General features: G+C 40.1%; 1 protein-coding gene across 3 annotated transcripts in view; it reads left to right on the top strand.

Annotated features, from left to right (window-relative positions):
* LOC115212321 (monocyte to macrophage differentiation factor 2) overlaps positions 1 to 19,400 on the top strand; it is a 142,343-nt gene that overhangs the window by 106,710 nt on the left and 16,233 nt on the right. For all 3 annotated transcript variants that reach the window (XM_036502085.1, XM_029781195.2, XM_029781187.2), the window contains exon 2: positions 15,184 to 15,265. In XM_036502085.1, the coding sequence (XP_036357978.1) occupies positions 15,184 to 15,265 (82 nt within the window). The remainder of the gene's footprint in view (positions 1 to 15,183; positions 15,266 to 19,400) is intronic.

The raw sequence follows: 19,400 nt of genomic DNA, 5'->3' as shown, positions 1-19,400 counted from the left end.
CAAGGGGGCACTCGACTCGAACTTGCAAAGTGGAAATATTTTATTTTTACCTTTATATCTGGTACATAGGACGTCCCGCACTAGCGATATCAAGATATAACTTTGTATTTTGTATTTTATGTGTAGATGTATATATATATAGATGTACATGTAATATGTACACATATATATACACATATATACATGCACTAGCACTATGACCCGGCAACGACGGGTCTTTAATGCTAGTATATATATATATATATATATATATATATATATATATATATCTGTAATTATAATATGTGACAATTATTCAATTATTCGGTAGCTATGATAAAGCTCCAAGTTTCAGATGTCAGGGCGGAAACCCATGCCAGCATCTCTTCAGTTTTGATGGCCCGATAACTGAAGAGATGCCCACATGGGTTTCAACCCCAACGTCTGAAACTCGGAGTTTTATCATGGCTACTGAATAATTGTCACATAAATTTACAGATAAATTCCTCTATTTACATAATATTGAGGTCTCTTTCATTCTTTTGTTGTCTTACCATTTCTGTCAATATATATATACATGTATATATGTATATTTTATATATATATACTTATATATATGTATATATGTACGTATATATGCATAATATGTATATATACATATATATCTATACATACATATATATGTATACTAGCAGCTAAGCCTGGTTTCACCCGGTCTGTTTGGATGATGTGGCTGTGATCGTTTTCGGTTAGGCATAATCTATAACAGTGTTTCTCAACCTTATCATTTCGAGTCCCCTGTTTCGATTTGAGCCTCCAGCTGTATGAATATTTCCTGACTCCCCCTACCCCTGTCAGAAAACAGCTTCAGGAGTTGTGAAGAACGAATTTGTACATAGTCTGGGGGTATTCCATTGGAAACGGTTTTAATTGATTTTCTCGGTAACTATGGGGGCTAGGAAAAAAATACAAACCGCATTCCAATCTATGCACCTGTCTCCACATGTGTGCTGTTTTTCACGTGAATCCACCCAGCCGTTTGGCTGTGAACCTCAAGACAAGAAAGAATACAACGATCGTCCCTGTCCAATTTATATTATAGATTATGTATATATACACATATATAGATATAGTAGATGAGTTCAGCAAAAATTTAGATTCAGATGAATATGGTACTTAAGTTGAGGCACATGCTGGAGTGGAGACAGCATGTTCTTTGTCTATCTCCTTAACTTCTTGGAGATTTTAGGTATAATTATACTAATGTGTCTATCTGCTCTAATTTGATTAAATTCTATGTCTTTGTGCTGCTGAGGATTGCTCTGCATTTTAAATTGATGTAATGATTGCATTGTTCAAATAAATGGAGTTGCATGAAATGATCATACTGCATTACCTCTGGATATCCTTGTTGCTTATTTATATATATATATATGTCCATAACCCATGGCCCCTACCTGGGACGTAGTCAGTCCACCTGTGCATACCTTCCTTCTTGTGACACTTGTGAAGACCTGTTGAGGCAAGTGAAAATCAAATCAAATCAAATCAAAACAAATCAAAATAGATGAACATCAATGGAATTTGTATCTTTGTGGTACCAGTGCCGGTGGCACGTGGCACATAAGAAAACCATCCGAACGTGGCCGTAGCCAGTGCCGCATCGACTGGCCTCCGTGCTGTGGGCACGTAACAAGCACCATCCGATCGTGGCCGTTTGCCAGCCTCATCTGGCACCTGTGTCGGTGGCACATAAAAACACCAAAACACCAGCCTCATCTAGCACCTGTGTCGGTGGCACATAAAAACACCATCCGAAGACCCGGCAAGACTAGTCAGGCCATAACCCATGGCCCCTACCTGGGACGTAGTCAGTCCACCTGTGCATACCTTCCTTCTTGTGACACTTGTGAAGACCTGTTGAGGCAAGTGAAAATCAAATCAAATCAAAACAAATCAAAATAGATGAACATCAATGGAATTTGTACCTTTGTGGTACCAGTGCCGGTGGCACGTGGCACATAAGAAAACCATCCGAACGTGGCCGTAGCCAGTACCGCATCGACTGGCCTCCGTGCTGTGGGCACGTAACAAGCACCATCCGATCGTGGCCGTTTGCCAGCCTCATCTGGCACCTGTGTCGGTGGCACATAAAAACACCAAAACACCATCCGAGCGTGGCCGTCTGCCAGCCTCGTCTGGCACCTGTGTCGGTGGCACATAAAAACACCATCCGAGCGTGGCTGTCTGCCAGCCTCGTCTGGCACCTGTGTCGGTGGCACATAAAAACACCAAAACACCATCCGAGCGTGGCCGTCTGCCAGCCTCGTCTGGCACCTGTGTCGGTGGCACATAAAAACACCATCCGAGCGTGGCCGTCTGCCAGCCTCGTCTGGCACCTGTGTCGGTGGCACATAAAAACACCATCCGAGCGTGGCCGTCTGCCAGCCTCGTCTGGCACCTGTGTCGGTGGCACATAAAAACACCATCCGAGCGTGGCCGTTGTCAGCCTCGTCTGGCACCTGTGTCGGTGGCACATAAAATCACCCACTACACTCTCGGAGTGGTTGGCGTTAGGAAGGGCATCCAGCTGTAGAAACACTGCCAGATCTGACTGGACTGGTGCAGCTTTCGGGCTCCCCAGACCCCAGTTGAACCGTCCAACCCATGCTAGCATGGAAAGCGGACGTTAAATGATGATGATGATGATGATGGTATATATATATATATATGTATATGTATGTATGTATATGTATGTATGTATATGTATGTATGTATATATATGTATGTATATGTATGTATGTATATGTATGTATGTATCTGTATGTATGTATATATATGTACGTATGTATATATATGTATGTATATGTATATTATGTATATGTACACTTTAGGCAAGTGTCTTCTACTATAGCCTCGGGTTGACCAAAGACTTGTGAGTGGATTTGGTAGACGAAAACTGAAAGAAGCCCATCGTATATATGTATATATATATATATATATATATGTATGTGTGTGTGTATATGTTTGCGTGTCTGTGTTTGTCCCCCCAACATCACTTGACAACCGTTGCTGGTGTGTTTACGTCACCGTAACTTAGCGGTTCGGCAAAAAAGAACCAATAGAATAAGTACTAGGCTTACAAAGAACAAGTTCTGGGGTAGATTTGCTCGACTAAAGGCGTTGCTCCATCATGGCCACAGTCAAATGACTGAAACAAGTAGAAGAGTATATATATGTATGTATGTGTGTATCTGTGTGTGTGTGTGTGTGTATGTATGTATATGTATGTATGTATGTATGTATATATTATGTATGTGTATGTATATATATCTATATATAAGTGTGTGTGTGTGTGTGTATATTATGTATATGTATGTTATGTATATGTATATATATATATATATATATATATATATATAATAACAAAGGGTAAAATGTATGTACATACACACATACATACATACATACTTATGCACAATAGTAAAACAAAAGTTCTGTGATATAGAGATAAATATCTGATAATAGGTTTTAGGGTATAGTTTTGGGAGTAAGGGTCATAAATCACTTCCAGGCTTCGGCGGGGGGGGGGAGTTGAAATTTGATATTATTGTGATGAGTGGTCACTCTACATCTATCCATCGCTACAGGTTTATAGCTTTATGTTTATAGTGTGTATGTGCGTGCATATACACACACACATACATATATACATACATACATGCATACACAGGCGTATGTACGTACATGCATACATACATACATACACACATGTATGCATACATACACACATACATATATATGCCGAACTAACTGTTACTTTCTCAGATGCAGCACGGATTTTTGTCAGTGAACAGGTCGCGGATTTTAGCAACGAAAATATTTTGACAAATTTTGACAAAAAACTTAAATGTTGAAGTGAATCGAATAGCTTTTGTGTGTTTCTTAAATGGCTTATAAACACCTTCCATGCTGCAATTGTATATATATATATATATACACACACATATATATATATGGACAGAGATTTAGAGACATGTTACTTGAAGCCTTTGACGAAATAGAAGGGGGTATAGCTACACATGGGGTAGAAGACAACTGGACGCTTCTAAGGGACAACCTGCTGAAAGCCACTAACCAGATCTGTGGCTGGTGCAAAGTCCCCTCAAGACCCAACATAACGTGGTGGTGGAACAATATTGTTGACAGGGCTATTAGACAAAAGAAACAGGCTTGGAAGGACTGGAAGAACGGTGGGAGCTCCTCTATGCTGCCAGAAGGGAAGCTTGGAGGCAGGTGTATTTAGCCAGAGGGGAAGCAGATAAGAAAAAATTTGCCAATGTTCTGCACCGTGAGGATGAAAGACTTGAGGTATTTCGTGTTGCAAGACAGTGTGTGAGAGAGAATCGTGACATGGTAGGAGAGAAATGTGTTCGCAAGGATGACGGTTCACTTGCGCTAAATGAGGATGCAAAGAGAGAGGTTTGGAGACGCCACTATGAAAGGTTGCTGAATGAGGAAAATGAATGGGATAAAGAGAGTCTGCCAAATGTCGACCCAACAGAGGGACCAGCAATCCAAGTTAACAGTTCCTTAGTAGTTAAGGCAATTACAAGCATGAAAACAGGGAAAGCCCATCAGGAATTACTGCAGAGATGCTCAAAATATCTGGTAGTGTCGGCTATAGCCTAGTCACCCGTATAGTTAACCAGGTGATAGACGAAAGAGTCATACCCAATGACTGGTGTAGCAGCATATAGTTAACTGCTACAAAGGTAAAGGTGACGCCCTAGATACAAATAACTACAGGGGTATCAAGCTGCTGGATCAGGTAATGAAGGTTATGGAGAGGGTTATAGCCCAACTAATTAGAGAGAGAGAGTTAGCTTAGATGAGATGCAGTTTGGTTTCGTGCCAGGGAAAAGTACTACAGATGCTATATTCCTGGTAAGACAGCTGCAGGAGAAATACCTAGCCAAAGATAAGCCCCTGTACCTGGCTTTTGTTGACATGGAGAAAGCCTTCGACAGGGTCCCCCGATCCCTTATCTGGTGGTCAATGAGGAAACTAGGGATAGATGAATGGTTAGTGAGAGGTGTGCGAGCCATGTACAGAGACGCTGCTAGTAAGGTGAGGGTTGGCAACGAGTACAGTGAAGAATTCTGGGTAGAGGTTGGGGTCCACGAAGGTTCAGTCCTCAGTCCCCTCCTATTTATCATAGTCCTCCAGGCAATAACAGAGGAATTCAAGACAGGATGCCCCTGGGAGCTCCTCTATGCTGATGACCTTGCTCTAATTGCTGAGTCACTATCAGAACTGGAGGAGAAGTTTCAGGTGTGGAAGCAAGGATTAGAATCAAAGGGCCTTAGAATTAACCTAGCCAAAACCAAAGTCCTAATAAGTAGGAAGGTAGACCAATCACAAACGCCTTCAGGTAAATAGCCCTGCTCAATCTGTAAAAAAGGTGTAAGTAGAAACTCTATAAGGTGCACCAAGTGTAAGCTATGGACACATAAGAGGTGCAGCAATGTCAAAGGAAGGCTAACTAGGAAAATAGTTTTTGTCTGTGGCAGATGCTCAGTAGCAATAAACACTGAAAATGTGCAGAGACCAACTTCTACCACGTTCCAGGGAGAAAAAATAGAAGTAGTTGATAGCTTCCACTACCTAGGTGACCAAGTCAGTAGCTGGGGTGGGTGTGCTGAAAGTGTAACTGCTAGAGTAAGAATAGCCTGGGCAAAGTTTAGAGAGCTCTTACCCCTGCTGGTGACAAAAGGCCTCTCACTCAGAGTAAAAGGCAGACTGTATGATGCATGTGTACGTACAGCCATGCTACATGGCAGTGAAACATGGGCTGTGACTGCTGAGGATATGCGTAAGCTCGCAAGAAATGAAGCCAGTATGCTCCGATGGATGTGTAATGTCAGTGTTCATAATCGACAGAGTGTAAGTACCTTGAGAGAAAAGTTGGACCTAAGAAGCATCAGTTGTGGTGTGCAAGAGAGACGTTTGTGCTGGTATGGTCATGTGACGAGAATGGCTGCAGATAGTTGTGTGCAAAAGTGCCACACCCTAGCAGTTGAGGGAACCTGTGGAAGAGGTAGACCCAGGAAAACCTGGGACGAGGTGGTGAAGCACGACCTTCGAACTCTAGGTCTCACCAAGGAAATGACTAGAGACCGAGACCTATGGAAGTATGCTGTGCGTGAGAAGACCCGGCAAGACTAGTGAGACCATAACCCGTGGCCTCTACCTGGTATGTAGCCAGTCGACTTATACATACCTTTCCTTCTTGGGACACAAAACTCCACTTGTGAAGACCCGATGAGGCAAGTGAAAATCAAAATCAAAATCAAACCAGATATCAGAAAGCAGAACCAAAATCGAAGTCGATTAACATCAATGGAAATTGCAGCTGTGATACCAGTGCTGGTGACAAGTAAGTGAACCATCCGATCATGGCCGTTGCCAGTGCTGCCCCGACTGGCCTCTGTGCCGGTGGCACGTAAAAAGCACCATCCGTTCGTGGCCGTTGCCAGCCTCGCCTGGCCCCCGTGCCGGTGGCATGTAGCACCATCCGTTCGTGGCTGTTGCCAGCCACACCTGGCCCCCGTGCCAGTGGCACGTAGCACCATCCGTTTGTTGCCGTTGCCAGCCTCGCATGGCCCCCGTGCCGGTGGCACGTAAAAGCACCATCTGTTGATGGCCGTTGCCAGCCTCGCCTGGCCCCCGTGCCTGTGGCACGTATAAAGCACCATCCGATCGTGGCCGTTGCCAGCCTCGCCTAGCCCCCGTGCCGGTGGCACATAAAAAGCACCATCCGTCCATGGCCGTTTGCCAGCTCCGTCTGGCACCTGTGCGGGTGGCACGTAAAAAGCACCCACTACACTCACGGAGTGGTTGGCGTTAGGAAGGGCATCCAGCCGTAGAAACACTGCCAGATCAGACTGGGCCTGATGCAGCCTTCTGGCTTCACAGACCCCAGTTTAACCGTCCAACCCATGCTAGCATGGAAAGCGGACGCTAAATGATGATGATGATGATGATTATGTATATATAAATATGTATATTATCTCTATATATATAAATGGCAAAATGTTTGTGTGTGTGTCCTTTATACAAATCCACAATTTTTTAGTTAGAGGGCTCGCACTTTCTATGGTCATTCAAAACCATCCAAGGGTGGTCGTGCACATCTTTACATTTCCCCAATCACCCCTCAAAGCCATTAAAAAATCAATAGAAGTGACTCTTTTGTGAATTTTCTATCCAAAACCCAATCAAAATGCCCGAAGCTTGATACGCCAATTGAATGCTAGCTAGCTGTATGTGATTGGTCAGATATTTGGACAGTACTCGCATGCATGAGCACATGCATGCGGCTGTATATGCATGCACTAGCACCATGACCCAGCATTGCCAGGTCATAGTGCTAGTGTATATATAAATATGTATATTATGTATATATTAATATGTATATATGTATATTATGTATATATAAATATGTATACTATGTATATATATATATATGTATATTATGTATATATATGTATATTATGTATATATATATGTATACTATGTATATATATGTATATATATGTATACTATGTATATATATATATGTTTATTATGTATATATTAATATGTATATATATATATATATATGTATGTATATTATGTTTATACATATATGTATGTTATATATATATATATATATTATGAATATATATCTATGTATGTAGATTATGTATATATATTTATATTATGTGTATATATATATATATCATCATCATCATCATCGTTTAATGTCTACTTTCCATGCTTGTATGGGTTGGATGGTTTGACTGAGCACAGGAGGCAATCCATGGCCCTGGCAATAATCATGCTCGGATGGTGCTTTTAACGTTCCACTGGCACGAATGCCAATCAGGCTGTATTGTCATCAGCGATTTTGATTTGTTTACACTTGCCTCAATAGCAAGCAAAGTTCATTGTCCAACGAATGAGGCATACTCATAAGTAGGCCCATTACACCCCATGTTCAGATGTGCTTCTAACGTTCCACTGGCATGAGTGCCAATCAGGTGGTTCTGTCGTCAGCCACATCAGCAATTTTGATTTTGAATTCACTTGCCTCAATAGGTCTTCACAAGCAAGGTTTATTGTCCAATGAATGAGGGGTATTCATAAGTGAGACCATGGGCTATGGTCTCACTTGGCTTGTCGGGTCTTCTCAAGTACAGCATTTCACCAAAGGTCCCAGTCACTAGTCATTGACTCGGTGAGGCCCAATGTTCAGAGGTCATGCTTCACCACCTCATCCCAGGTTTTCCTAGGTCTATCTCTTCCACAGGTTCCTTCAACTGCTAAGGTGTGACACTTTTTCACACAGGTGTCCTCATTCATTCACAACACATGACCATACCAACGCAGTCATCTCCCTTGCACACCACATCTGATGCCTCTTAAATCCAAATTTTCTCTCAAGGCGCTTATACTCTGTTGTGTATGCACACTGACATTATACAATCCAGCAAAGCATACTGGCTTCATTCCTTGCAAGCTTACGCATGTCCTCAGCAGTCATAACCCATGTTTCACATATATATGTATGTGTATATTATGTGTATATATATGTATATTATGTATATGTGTATATATGTATATATATATGTGTGTGTGTGCGTGTGTTATATATATATGTGCGTGTGTATTATGTGTGTGTGTGTGTGTGTACTATATATGTGTGTATGTGTGTCTATTATTATAATATATATATATATATACTAGCAGTATCGCCCGGCGTTGCTCGGGTTTGTAAGGGAAATAACTATATAAGCATTTTTAGAGAGTTATAGCAAAAAAATGGAATAAAAAATGATGGTAATTTTTTTTTTTTAAATCGTTGACTCATCGTAGACATTTTTAGAGAGTTACTTCCCTTATATAATAGCGAAAAAATGCATATAAATGGAAAAATGATGTGCGCTAATACCCAGAAGGGCTCGATATGAATCACGACTATAAGATACCCGGTTTTGGTTAAACTGCACCGCAAAATGTGGGAGTAGTTAGGAATCTAAATCGTAAGAGACAGACACACAACTTCACTTTTATATATAAAGATTTGTGCAACAACTAAAACATTCGGTTGTGCAAATTGTTTGCACAGGAAACCTGCCCTGTGTGGCGGTTTTTGCCGTTTTTGTGGATCTGTTTCAGCTTTTTTAGCGATTTCTGTTTTGGCGACTTCAAGCCATGAAGTCGTTGTTCTAAAAGAACGCTGGTCTCCTTGACAACGCTTTACGACGTTGATTTCCTTACACTCCCTTCCCCACAGCTTCACGAGGGAGGGAAGAAGGGGAAGAAGCAACACAGGTGCAGGTGTGAGCATGGATGCCAACTCCGCCGCCATCGACACACGGATAAAATATGCCTTAAAATGGAAAAAAATGATGGTAAATTATTTTTTAAATCGTAGACTCATCGTAGACGCGCGCTAATACCCAGACAGGCTCGATATGAATCACGACTATAAGATACCCGAATTTGGTTAAACTGCACCGCAAAATGTGGGAGTAGTTAGGAATCTAAATCGTAGGAGACAGACACTCACACAACTTCACTTTTATATATATAGATATATATATATATATATATATATAATATATGTATGTATATTATGGTATGTTGAGAATTTATGGAAACAAATCCCATAAAACTCAATGTTTTCGATAAAATTGGAGAAGAGAAGATATTAATATACAAGATAATTATAATCTTCTCTTATATATCTATCTTCTCTACTTTTATCAAAATTGTTGAGTTTTATGGGATTTCTTTCCATAAATTCATCAAACACCATTTACAATTATTATTTTCATATTCATGAAACACACCGATAGAATAAGTCCTAGGTTTACAAAGAATAAATCCTGGGGTCGATTTCTTCAACTAAAAGTGGTTCTCCAGCATGGCCGCAGTCATATGACCGAAACAAGTAAAACAATTAAAGACTATGCCATTTGAACTCCGAGCAATGCCAAGTATCTCTGCTAGTATAAAATTGAAAACCAGAGACCTTGCTTCCAAAATTCAGAGACTTAAAAAATATTTCATTTAAAAAAATCTTACATAGATCCAAACACTTGAATTTATTGATTATATCAACCTGAACATATGACTGGTACTTTTTATCAACTCCAGAAGTTGACTTTAGCAGGATTTAAACACTGAACATAACTAAATACAACCAGGCGTTTGTCTGGTATTTAAGCAATTCTGTCAAGTCTAATAATAATAATCCAACGCCCATTTTCCATCCTGCCATGGGTTAGGTGGTTTGACTAGAGCTTTATAACAATCCTTTCTAGTATAAGCACAAGACCTGAAATTTGTGGGGAAAGGCTAGTCAATTACTTTGACCCAGTATTCAACTGGTATTTATTTTATTGACTCTGAAAGTCAAAGTTGACCTTGGTGGAATTCAAACTCAAGATGTAAAGACGGGCGAAATGTTGTTAAGCATTTTGTCCAGCATGCCAACAATTCTGCCTACTCACCACCTTAATAATAATAATTATTATTTCTACTATTGGCACAAGACTTGAAATTTTGGGAGAAGGGACTTCTCTGAGCTCAACTGGTACCAATTTTATAGACTCTGAAAGGATGAAAGTCAACCTCAGCTGAATTTGAACTCAGAACATGAAGGCATTTCGTCTGGTGTACTAACAATTCTACCAAGGTACAAAGTTAGCAATTATGAGGAAAGGAGCTTAGTTGATACCATTGACCACTGTCAAACACTGGGACCAATAGTGTCGATGTAGCACCAGTCATGTACTGGTACTTTTGTTTTATTGATCCCAAAAGGATAAAAGGCAAAGTTGATTGTGATAAAATTTGGATGCTTTCCATAAAGGACCAGATGAAATGTCGCAACACATTAACTTATGATTCAACCCCCAATAAACTATAAAAAAATATGCTTAAATGAATCTGATAGCTTCTTTGCTTTCAATGCAACCCATTTAATATATTTATCTCTAAGTGCATATAACTATTATTAAACTTTCCCAAATTTGCATATGCATTTTTTTCTTTTAATTTAACATTCTCTCTGCAGTGGTTTACCAGTTTTAAAGTTTTACAGATGTGTATACACTTGCACAAATCAAATTCTGTTATGATTTTCACCTTGGCATTCTGCCTAAATCTCTGTTGGTTGTAGAGTTGTTAGAAGCAACGTATATATCCGTGTACATGATACAAACAGTATTCACAATACTCATGCATACCCACAGTCTTAACATAGGTTTTTGTATTATTGGCCCAGACTATGTCTAACTTAACAATTCCACCTGGAGTAGTTTTTTAAATTGTTTTAGGACATTATAACCCATTCAAGTAGGGAGTTGTTTACTTAGATGTATCCCAGTGCCAGTAGTTTGACTGGTGTTTCTTGGAGGAATTTGTTTAGGTACTGAATGTTTTTTACTTTAATAAAAATTATTCCTTAGATAAATTATCCTAAAATAGACATCTCTGAAGTTTTCTATAAACTTATAAATATTAAAATATCACTATCAGTGTAGTGCAATGTTGGCATTTCATTCTAAATTCCTAATCATCTATTGACTAATATCATATCTGTTATATCTGCATCAAAACTGTACTTTTAAAAATAACATTTCATTTCACCTGTGTATCTATTTGTATATCAATTTATATTACATTAAAAATGAACTTCAATCTTGCTTGCTTGCAAACCATCGCATGATGGGAAAATACTTTGAATTTTAATTGCCCCTGAAATGTGAATACAAATGTAATAAAACAAATTTTGCGTAAATCAGACCTGTGGTCATTGAGATATTCAGGGTTTTGTGGGTATAAATACCCAAAATGGTGCTTAATGGGAAAAGACTGAAAATAACTTAACCCTGAAAAGGAAGAAACTCTAACCTTTCCATTAGACTCATTATGATGGGCAAAATATTTTTAAGTGAAAATGACTTTAAAAATACAGTAAATATTTCTTAAAAGATGCATTCGTAACCTCGCTGCAAAATAGTTTTTTACCATAGGTTTCTTTCAAGTGCATTCACCTCCAAAGATTTGGCTTCTATTTCTAGCATGCCCTGCTACCATGTAACAGCTATTTGTGGTAAAGGACCAAAAATACCTGTTATGTGGTAGCAGGGCATGCAAGAAATAGCTGCCAGATCTTTCCTTTTCTGGGGAAAGGAGCCGTTTACGCATGATTTCGATGTCACATTTATTGGAAGCATGTGAAGTAACAGGGAAAAGCAAAAAAACCTAGAAAACAAAACTCAGTTGCTGGGAAACTCAGACTTTCCCGGTACTGTGAATTATTGGTGACCCAATGGGTCGTAGGTAGTCTAGTAATACATTAAAGATGAACTTCAGTCTTGCTTGCTTGCAATGTTACACAACCAAACAGGTACATGATGGGAAAATTCTTTGAAAGTAAAGTGCCACTGAAATGTGAATACAAATGGAATAAAACAAGTTTTGCATAAATCAGACCAGTGGTTATTGAGATATTTGGGGTTTTGTGAGTATAGATACCCAAAACAGTGCATAATGGGAAAATACTCTGAAAATAACTTAACCCTGAAAAGGAAGAAACTCTAACCTTTCTATTAGACATATTATAATGGGCAAAATATTTTAAAGTGAAAATGACTTTAAAAATACAATAAATATTTCGTAAAAGACCCATTTGTAACTGCGATGTGAAATAGTTTTCCATAGGTTTCTTTTAAGTGCATTTAATGTATCTCACCTCCAAAGATTTGGCTGCTATTTCTAGCACGCTCGGCTACTACGTAACAGCTATTTGCGATAAAGAACCCAAAATACATGTTACATGGTAGCAGGGCATGCAAGAAATAGCAGCCAAATGTTTCCTTTTCTGAGGAAAGGAGACATTTACATGTGATTTCGATGTCACATTCGTTGAAAGCATGCGAAATAACTTGGAAAAGAGAAAAAGACCCATGAAACAAAACTCTGTTGCTGGGAATCTCAGACTTTTCTGGTGACCCAACGGGTCATGGGTAATCTAGTCTGTTAATATCTCTCTCTCTCTCTGCATATTTATTGATATATCTATAGACTCACCCACCTATCTACCTGTCTGTTTATCACTCTGTTTATAGCTTCATCTGAGGTGATGAACTGAATGTCATTTACAAATAATTTTTAATCAAATATTTGCCTCTTAGAAAAATAAAATAAAACCTAGCTGCAATTATTAGTGCCTCTCAGCAAAAAAAGGAGATAATTTCAAGGAATCAAATCTCCACCTCTTAACCCTTTAGCATTCAGGTTATTCTGTCAAATGTAATGCTTATTTATTCATATTGTTTTGAATTAATTGTGCATTATCTTGTGGCAGCGGTGGCACTTCTTTTTCATCTGTGAATAGCCAGCTACTCCACTTTTATACTTCTTTAATATATAATGTTGAATGTTATGCAACTGGAAGAGTTCCTGAACCTATTTCAGATTATTAACTATGAACAACTTTCAATTTCCTGTAAGATACACTAATGTAGAATAAATAGACAAACATTTGTTAGTTGCACTTATCTCATCTGATGTTTACAGTAATGCAGATATTTTTAATTTACCTACAACACCCTGTTGGGTATATTAAGCAGATTATGGCATGAGATTCAAGCTTAATTCTGTGTATATCTATAATGCAGCGCACACATATATTAAACAAGAGTTTGCATAAGTAGCATATCAAGATTAAAAATGGCAACAGCCTATTATATAAGCTCAATTTTTACATAAAGGTCATTATTAAATATTTTTGGTTGCAACATCAATTTTGTGAGAGATGTTGAGTTTATGACAATTAAATGTTAATAGTATATTACCTATGCTTATTTTATTTCTTTTTGACTGAGGAAACTAATGAGTTTTGAACTAAAAACAATGAAGAACTTAACTTTCTAGGGCCTCCATTGCTCTAGGGTTGACCAAGTATCTGTACTTGTATGCACAGATTTTGGCATGTTTGTGTATACAGGTCTCTTCCCTCCACAGCCTTCATGTTATCCCTGATAAAAATCACTGCCTTAAGGCCTGCACAACCTGGCACCGGTGTTGTCACAGGCATTGTTGACAGAATACAAAGAATGGAAACAAATACTGCAAGGAATTCCCTCCATTGTTTTGACTATACTGCCAACCACAACCCTCAGTTGATAGCTTTTATCAACTCTGAAAGGATAAAAAGCAAAGCTGACCTTGGCAGAATTTGAACTCAGAGAGCAGAATGTCAGAACAAATACTCTGAGGCATTCTAACTGATGTTTCAATGAGTTTGTCATTGTGCTACTGAATTATTTTCACTATATTCTTTAATAATAAATGCATCTAAACTAGTTTAAAAGTTCACCTGTAATATCTGTTGTCTTGTTTATTTTACAGTTGTTTGCTCTTGATTTAGTTTTTTATTCATTCTGTCTCTCTACTTTCTTCATTTCCTCTTACTCTCTCCTTACTCCTTTCTTCTTTTTCTCAATTTTCTTCTGTTCCTTTTTCCTTTTTTCTGCTTCATTTTTCTTTTTCCATTTTTACTCTTTCTCTTCTCTTTCTTTTTCTTCTCTTTGGTTCTTTCTTTCTCCTTTATCATTTCTCCCTCTTCATTATATTTTTTATCACCATCACTACACCCTATAACAAAAGCTACATATAGATGTGCAAATCCCATTAATTTTCAATCATAGCTTGACTGAAGATCTAGTGCACACTCAAGTGAAACTCAGAACTTTAGTCTTGCTTGCTTGCAATGTTACACAACCAAACAGGTACTCAATGGGAAAATTCTTTGAAAGTAAAATTAATGTGTTGTACTGAGTATTCTTTTTTTCCGACAGTTTACACTAATCACATGCACGCACGCACACACACTCACACACACATACAGACAGACTACTTTCCCCCCTATTCCTGTCTATTTGCAGCATATAGTATAAGACCAGAATTGAAATGAAGCATAGTATACATGCTTTAAAAAGACTTAGCTAGCTACTTCCATATGGCAAGAGCAACAACACCATCACAACAGTTTTGTTTATCAGTAGTGTACTAAGTTTCTTTAAATTAAATAATGAGGATATCAGTTTCTGCTTTTGATAAATCTCTTGGTTCTCTTTCCAGCTTAATGAACAACCGTGCTGGACCTGGTCAAGCATATATCCCCACAGATGTCGAACACCTTGCAAACATGGTTACACATGGAGTAAGTGTTAAGCTATTTTGTATGGTTTATTGCAATAAATTTGATTTAATTTTTTTATTCCAGTCATGAGAAGGCAGTGCCCCAGCATGGCTATGGTCCAATGACTGAAATGTGTAAAAGACAAAAGATATAGGATTTAGTCTTTGGGTGTGAGATTTGTTTCTTGTCTCCTTTATGAAACTAGCTGGAGCTAAACACCATCTTTTGAAGAATATTTGGTTCATGAAGAGATTGTGTGTGTGTGCATACGTGCATGTGCCTACAGTTTCTTGATGACATAATTATTTTAGTAATTATGGGTTTTTACTTTATAATGATACTGAAGATGATTTGTTATTTGTTTCATTGATTTTGTTCTTTGCTCCAACAACTGCATTTACTGCAGAAAAGGTGTTTTAAGTGAAGCTCTGAAGTTACCAGCAGAAGTGTGTAATAATCCAAAAAGCTTTGTTGTATTCTATGCTAGAGAGCTGAACTTGTTGATTGTCTTTACATTGTAGATGTATTGTACTATACACTCGTTTTAGTTCAAACTGGCTGCAGGTGTTGTGCATTTGGGCAGTACGTATAGCTGTTAGAAATAGTTACCACATCATCTGATGGTATTACTTTATATCATACTAGCATTATGACCTGGCAACGCCGGGTCATAGTGCTAGTGCATGTATATATGTGTATATATATGTGTACATCTATATATATACATCTACACATAAAATACAAAGTTATATCTTGATATCGCTAGTGATAACAATAATCAAAATATATAACTTAAGATTAGATTACTTAAGATTAGAGTACTTAAGATTAGATTAGTGCTTCACCATAGGTCAGTTACTATCATCTCGGCATATGCCCCTCAACCAGGGCTACCGGAAGGACAAAAAGACCAATTCTATGACACCCTATTGCGGACTACCTCGTTGACAAATGACAGTGACCTTCTCTTCGTGGCAGGTGATTTCAATGGACATGTTGGACGGCATGTCGGGGGCTTCCATGGCGTTCATGGAGGCTACGGTTTTGGCTCTCGTAATGAGGAGGGAACCAGGCTGCTGGAGTTCTGCGATGCAAATGACCTTATGGTCTGCAATACCAACTTCAGGAAACCCACCTCTCACCTAGTCACCTACCGTTCTGGCAGAGACACTAGCCAGATTGACTACATCCTTGCCAGAAAAAGGGAAAGAGGGCTGCTTATAAATGCCAAAACCTTTCCAGGCGAAGAATGTACTCCTCAACATAGATTAGTAGTTAGCGACTTCAGGATCAGAGCTAAATGGTTGCCCAGAAGAAGACCTGCTTGGAGGAGAAGGGTCTGGAAGCTTAAAGATCCTGCAAATGGACAGAGATTTAGAGACATACTACTCGAAGCCTTTGACGAAATAGAAGGGGATATAGCTTCACTTAATGTGGAAAGCAAGTGGAGATTTCTACGGGACAATCTGCTGACAGCCACTGACCAGATCTGTGGATGGAGCAAAGTACCATCTCGACCCAGAGTAACATGGTGGTGGAACACTGTGGTTGACAGGGCTATTAGACAAAAGGGGGTAGCAGGGAATTGTATCAGACAGCCAGAAGGGAAGCTAGGAGACAGGTTTATTTAGCCAGAGGGGAAGCGGATAAGAAAAAATTTGCCAATGTTCTGAGCCGTGAGGATGAAAGACTTGAGGTATTTCATGTTGCAAGACAGTGTGTGAGAGAGAATCATGATGTGGTAGGAGAGAAGTGTGTTCGCATGGATGATGGTTCACTTGCGCTAAATGAGGATGCAAAGAGAGAGGTTTGGAGATGCCACTATGAAAGGTTGCTGAATAAAGAAAATGAATGGGATAAAGAGAGTCTGCCGAATGTTGACCCAACAGAGGGACCAGCTATCCGAGTTGATAGTTCCGTGGTAGCTAAGGCAATTAGAAGCATGAAGACAGGGAAAGCCCCAGGCCCATCGGGAATTACTGCAGAGATGCTCAAAATATCTGGCAGTGTCGGCTATAACCTAGTCACCCGTATAGTCAACCAGGTGATACACGAAGGAGTCATACCCAATGACTGGTGCAGCAGCATACTAGTCAACTGCTACAAAGGTAAAGGTGATGCCCTAGATACAAATAATTACAGAGGTATCAAGCTGTTGGATCAAGTAATGAAGGTTACGGAGAGGGTCATAGCCCAACTAATTAGAGAGAGGGTTAGTTTAGATGAGATGCAGTTTGGGTTCGTGCCAGGGAAAAGTACCACTGATGCTATATTCCTGGTAAGGCAGCTGCAGGAGAAATACCTAGCCAAAGATAAGCCCCTGTACCTGGCTTTCGTTGACATGGAGAAAGCTTTTGATAGGGTCCCCCGATCCCTTATCTGGTGGTCAATGAGGAAACTAGGGATAGATGAATGGCTGGTGAGGACTGTGCAAGCCATGTACAGAGATGCCGTAAGTAAGGTTAGGGTTGGCAACATGTACACAGAAGAATTCAAAGTAGAGGTTGGGGTCCACCAGGGTTCAGTACTCAGCCCCCTCCTATTTATCATAGTACTCCAGGCAATTACGGAGGAATTCAAGACAGGTTGTCCCTGGGAGCTCCTCTACGCTGACGACCTTGCTCTAATTACTGAGTCACTATCAGAACTGGAGGAGAAGTTCCAGGTGTGGAAGGAGGGTTTAGAATCAAGGGGCCTTAGAATCAACCTAGCTAAAACCAAAGTACTAATAAGTAGGAAGGTAGACAATCCACAAATGTCTTCAGGAAGATGGCCCTGCTCGACCTGTAGAAAAGGTGTAGGTAGAAACTCTATAAGATGTACCCAGTGTAAGCTATGGACACATAAGAGGTGCAGCAATGTCAAAGGTAGGCTAACTGGGAAGATAGTTTTTGTATGTGGCAGATGCTCGGGAGCATTAACCTCCGAAAATCTGCAGAAAACAACTTCCGTCACTTTCCAGGGGGAAAAACTAGAAGTAGTTGATAGCTTCCGTTATCTAGGTGACCAAGTCAGTAGTGGGGGTGGATGCGCTGAAAGTGTAACTGCTAGTATAAGAATAGCCTGGTCAAAGTTTAGGGAGCTCTTACCTCTGCTGGTGACTAAAGGCCTCTCGCTCAGAGTAAAAGGCAGACTGTATGATGCGTGTGTACGAACAGCCATGCTACATGGCAGTGAAACATGGGCCGTGACTGCTGAGGACATGCGTAAGCTCGTGAGGAATGAAGCTAGTATGCTCCGATGGATGTGTAATGTCAGTGTACATACTCGACAGAGCGTTAGCACCTTGAGAGAAATGTTGTACCTAAGAAGCATCAGTTGTGTGCAAGAGAGACGATTGCGCTGGTATGGTCATGTGGCGAGAATGGATGAAGATAGGTGTGTGAGAAAGTGCCAATCCCTAGCAGTTGAGGGAACCCGTGGAAGAGGTAGACCCAGGAAAACCTGGGACGAGGTGGTGAAGCACGACCTTCGAACTTTAGGCCTCACTGAGGAAATGACCAGCGACCGAGACCTTTGGAAATATTCTGTACGTGAGAAGACCAGGCAGGACAAGTGAGCCCAGCCCACTTATGAATGCCTTTCCTCCCTTGGACACAAAGACCTGTTGAGGCAAGCGAAGTCGATATAGAACCTCATCCGACGACAGGCACCGATGCCAACCCCCTCTTGCTTGCGAAGACATGTTGGGGCAAGCGAAAGCGAAATCGAAACCAAAACCGAATTGAACCAGCCAGGATCCCTGGTCTGGTGGTACGTAAAAAGCACTATCCGACTCGTGGCCGATGCCAGCGCCGCTTTGACTGGCTTCCGTGCCGGTGGCACGTAAAATACTCCAATCCGACCGTACGACAGGCACCCATGCCAACCCCCTTTGCTTGTGAAGACATGTTGGGGCAAGCGAAATCGAAATCGAATTGAACCAGCCAGGATCGCTGGTCTGGTGGTACGTAAAAAGCACTATCCGACTCGTGGCCGATGCCAGCACCGCCTCGACTGGCTTCCGTGCCGGTGGCACATAAAATACACCAATCTGACCGTGGCCGTTGCCAGCCTCACCTGGCACCTGTGCAGGTGGCACGTAAAAAGCACCCACTACACTCACGGAGTGGTTGGCGTTAGGAAGGGCATCTAGCTGTAGAAACATTGCCAGATT

Source organism: Octopus sinensis, linkage group LG1, assembly GCF_006345805.1.
Source record: "Octopus sinensis linkage group LG1, ASM634580v1, whole genome shotgun sequence".
Lineage (NCBI taxonomy): Eukaryota > Metazoa > Mollusca > Cephalopoda > Octopoda > Octopodidae > Octopus > Octopus sinensis.
The sequence above is the reverse complement of the archived record's forward strand: the minus strand, read 5'-3'. Positions and strand labels throughout refer to the sequence as shown.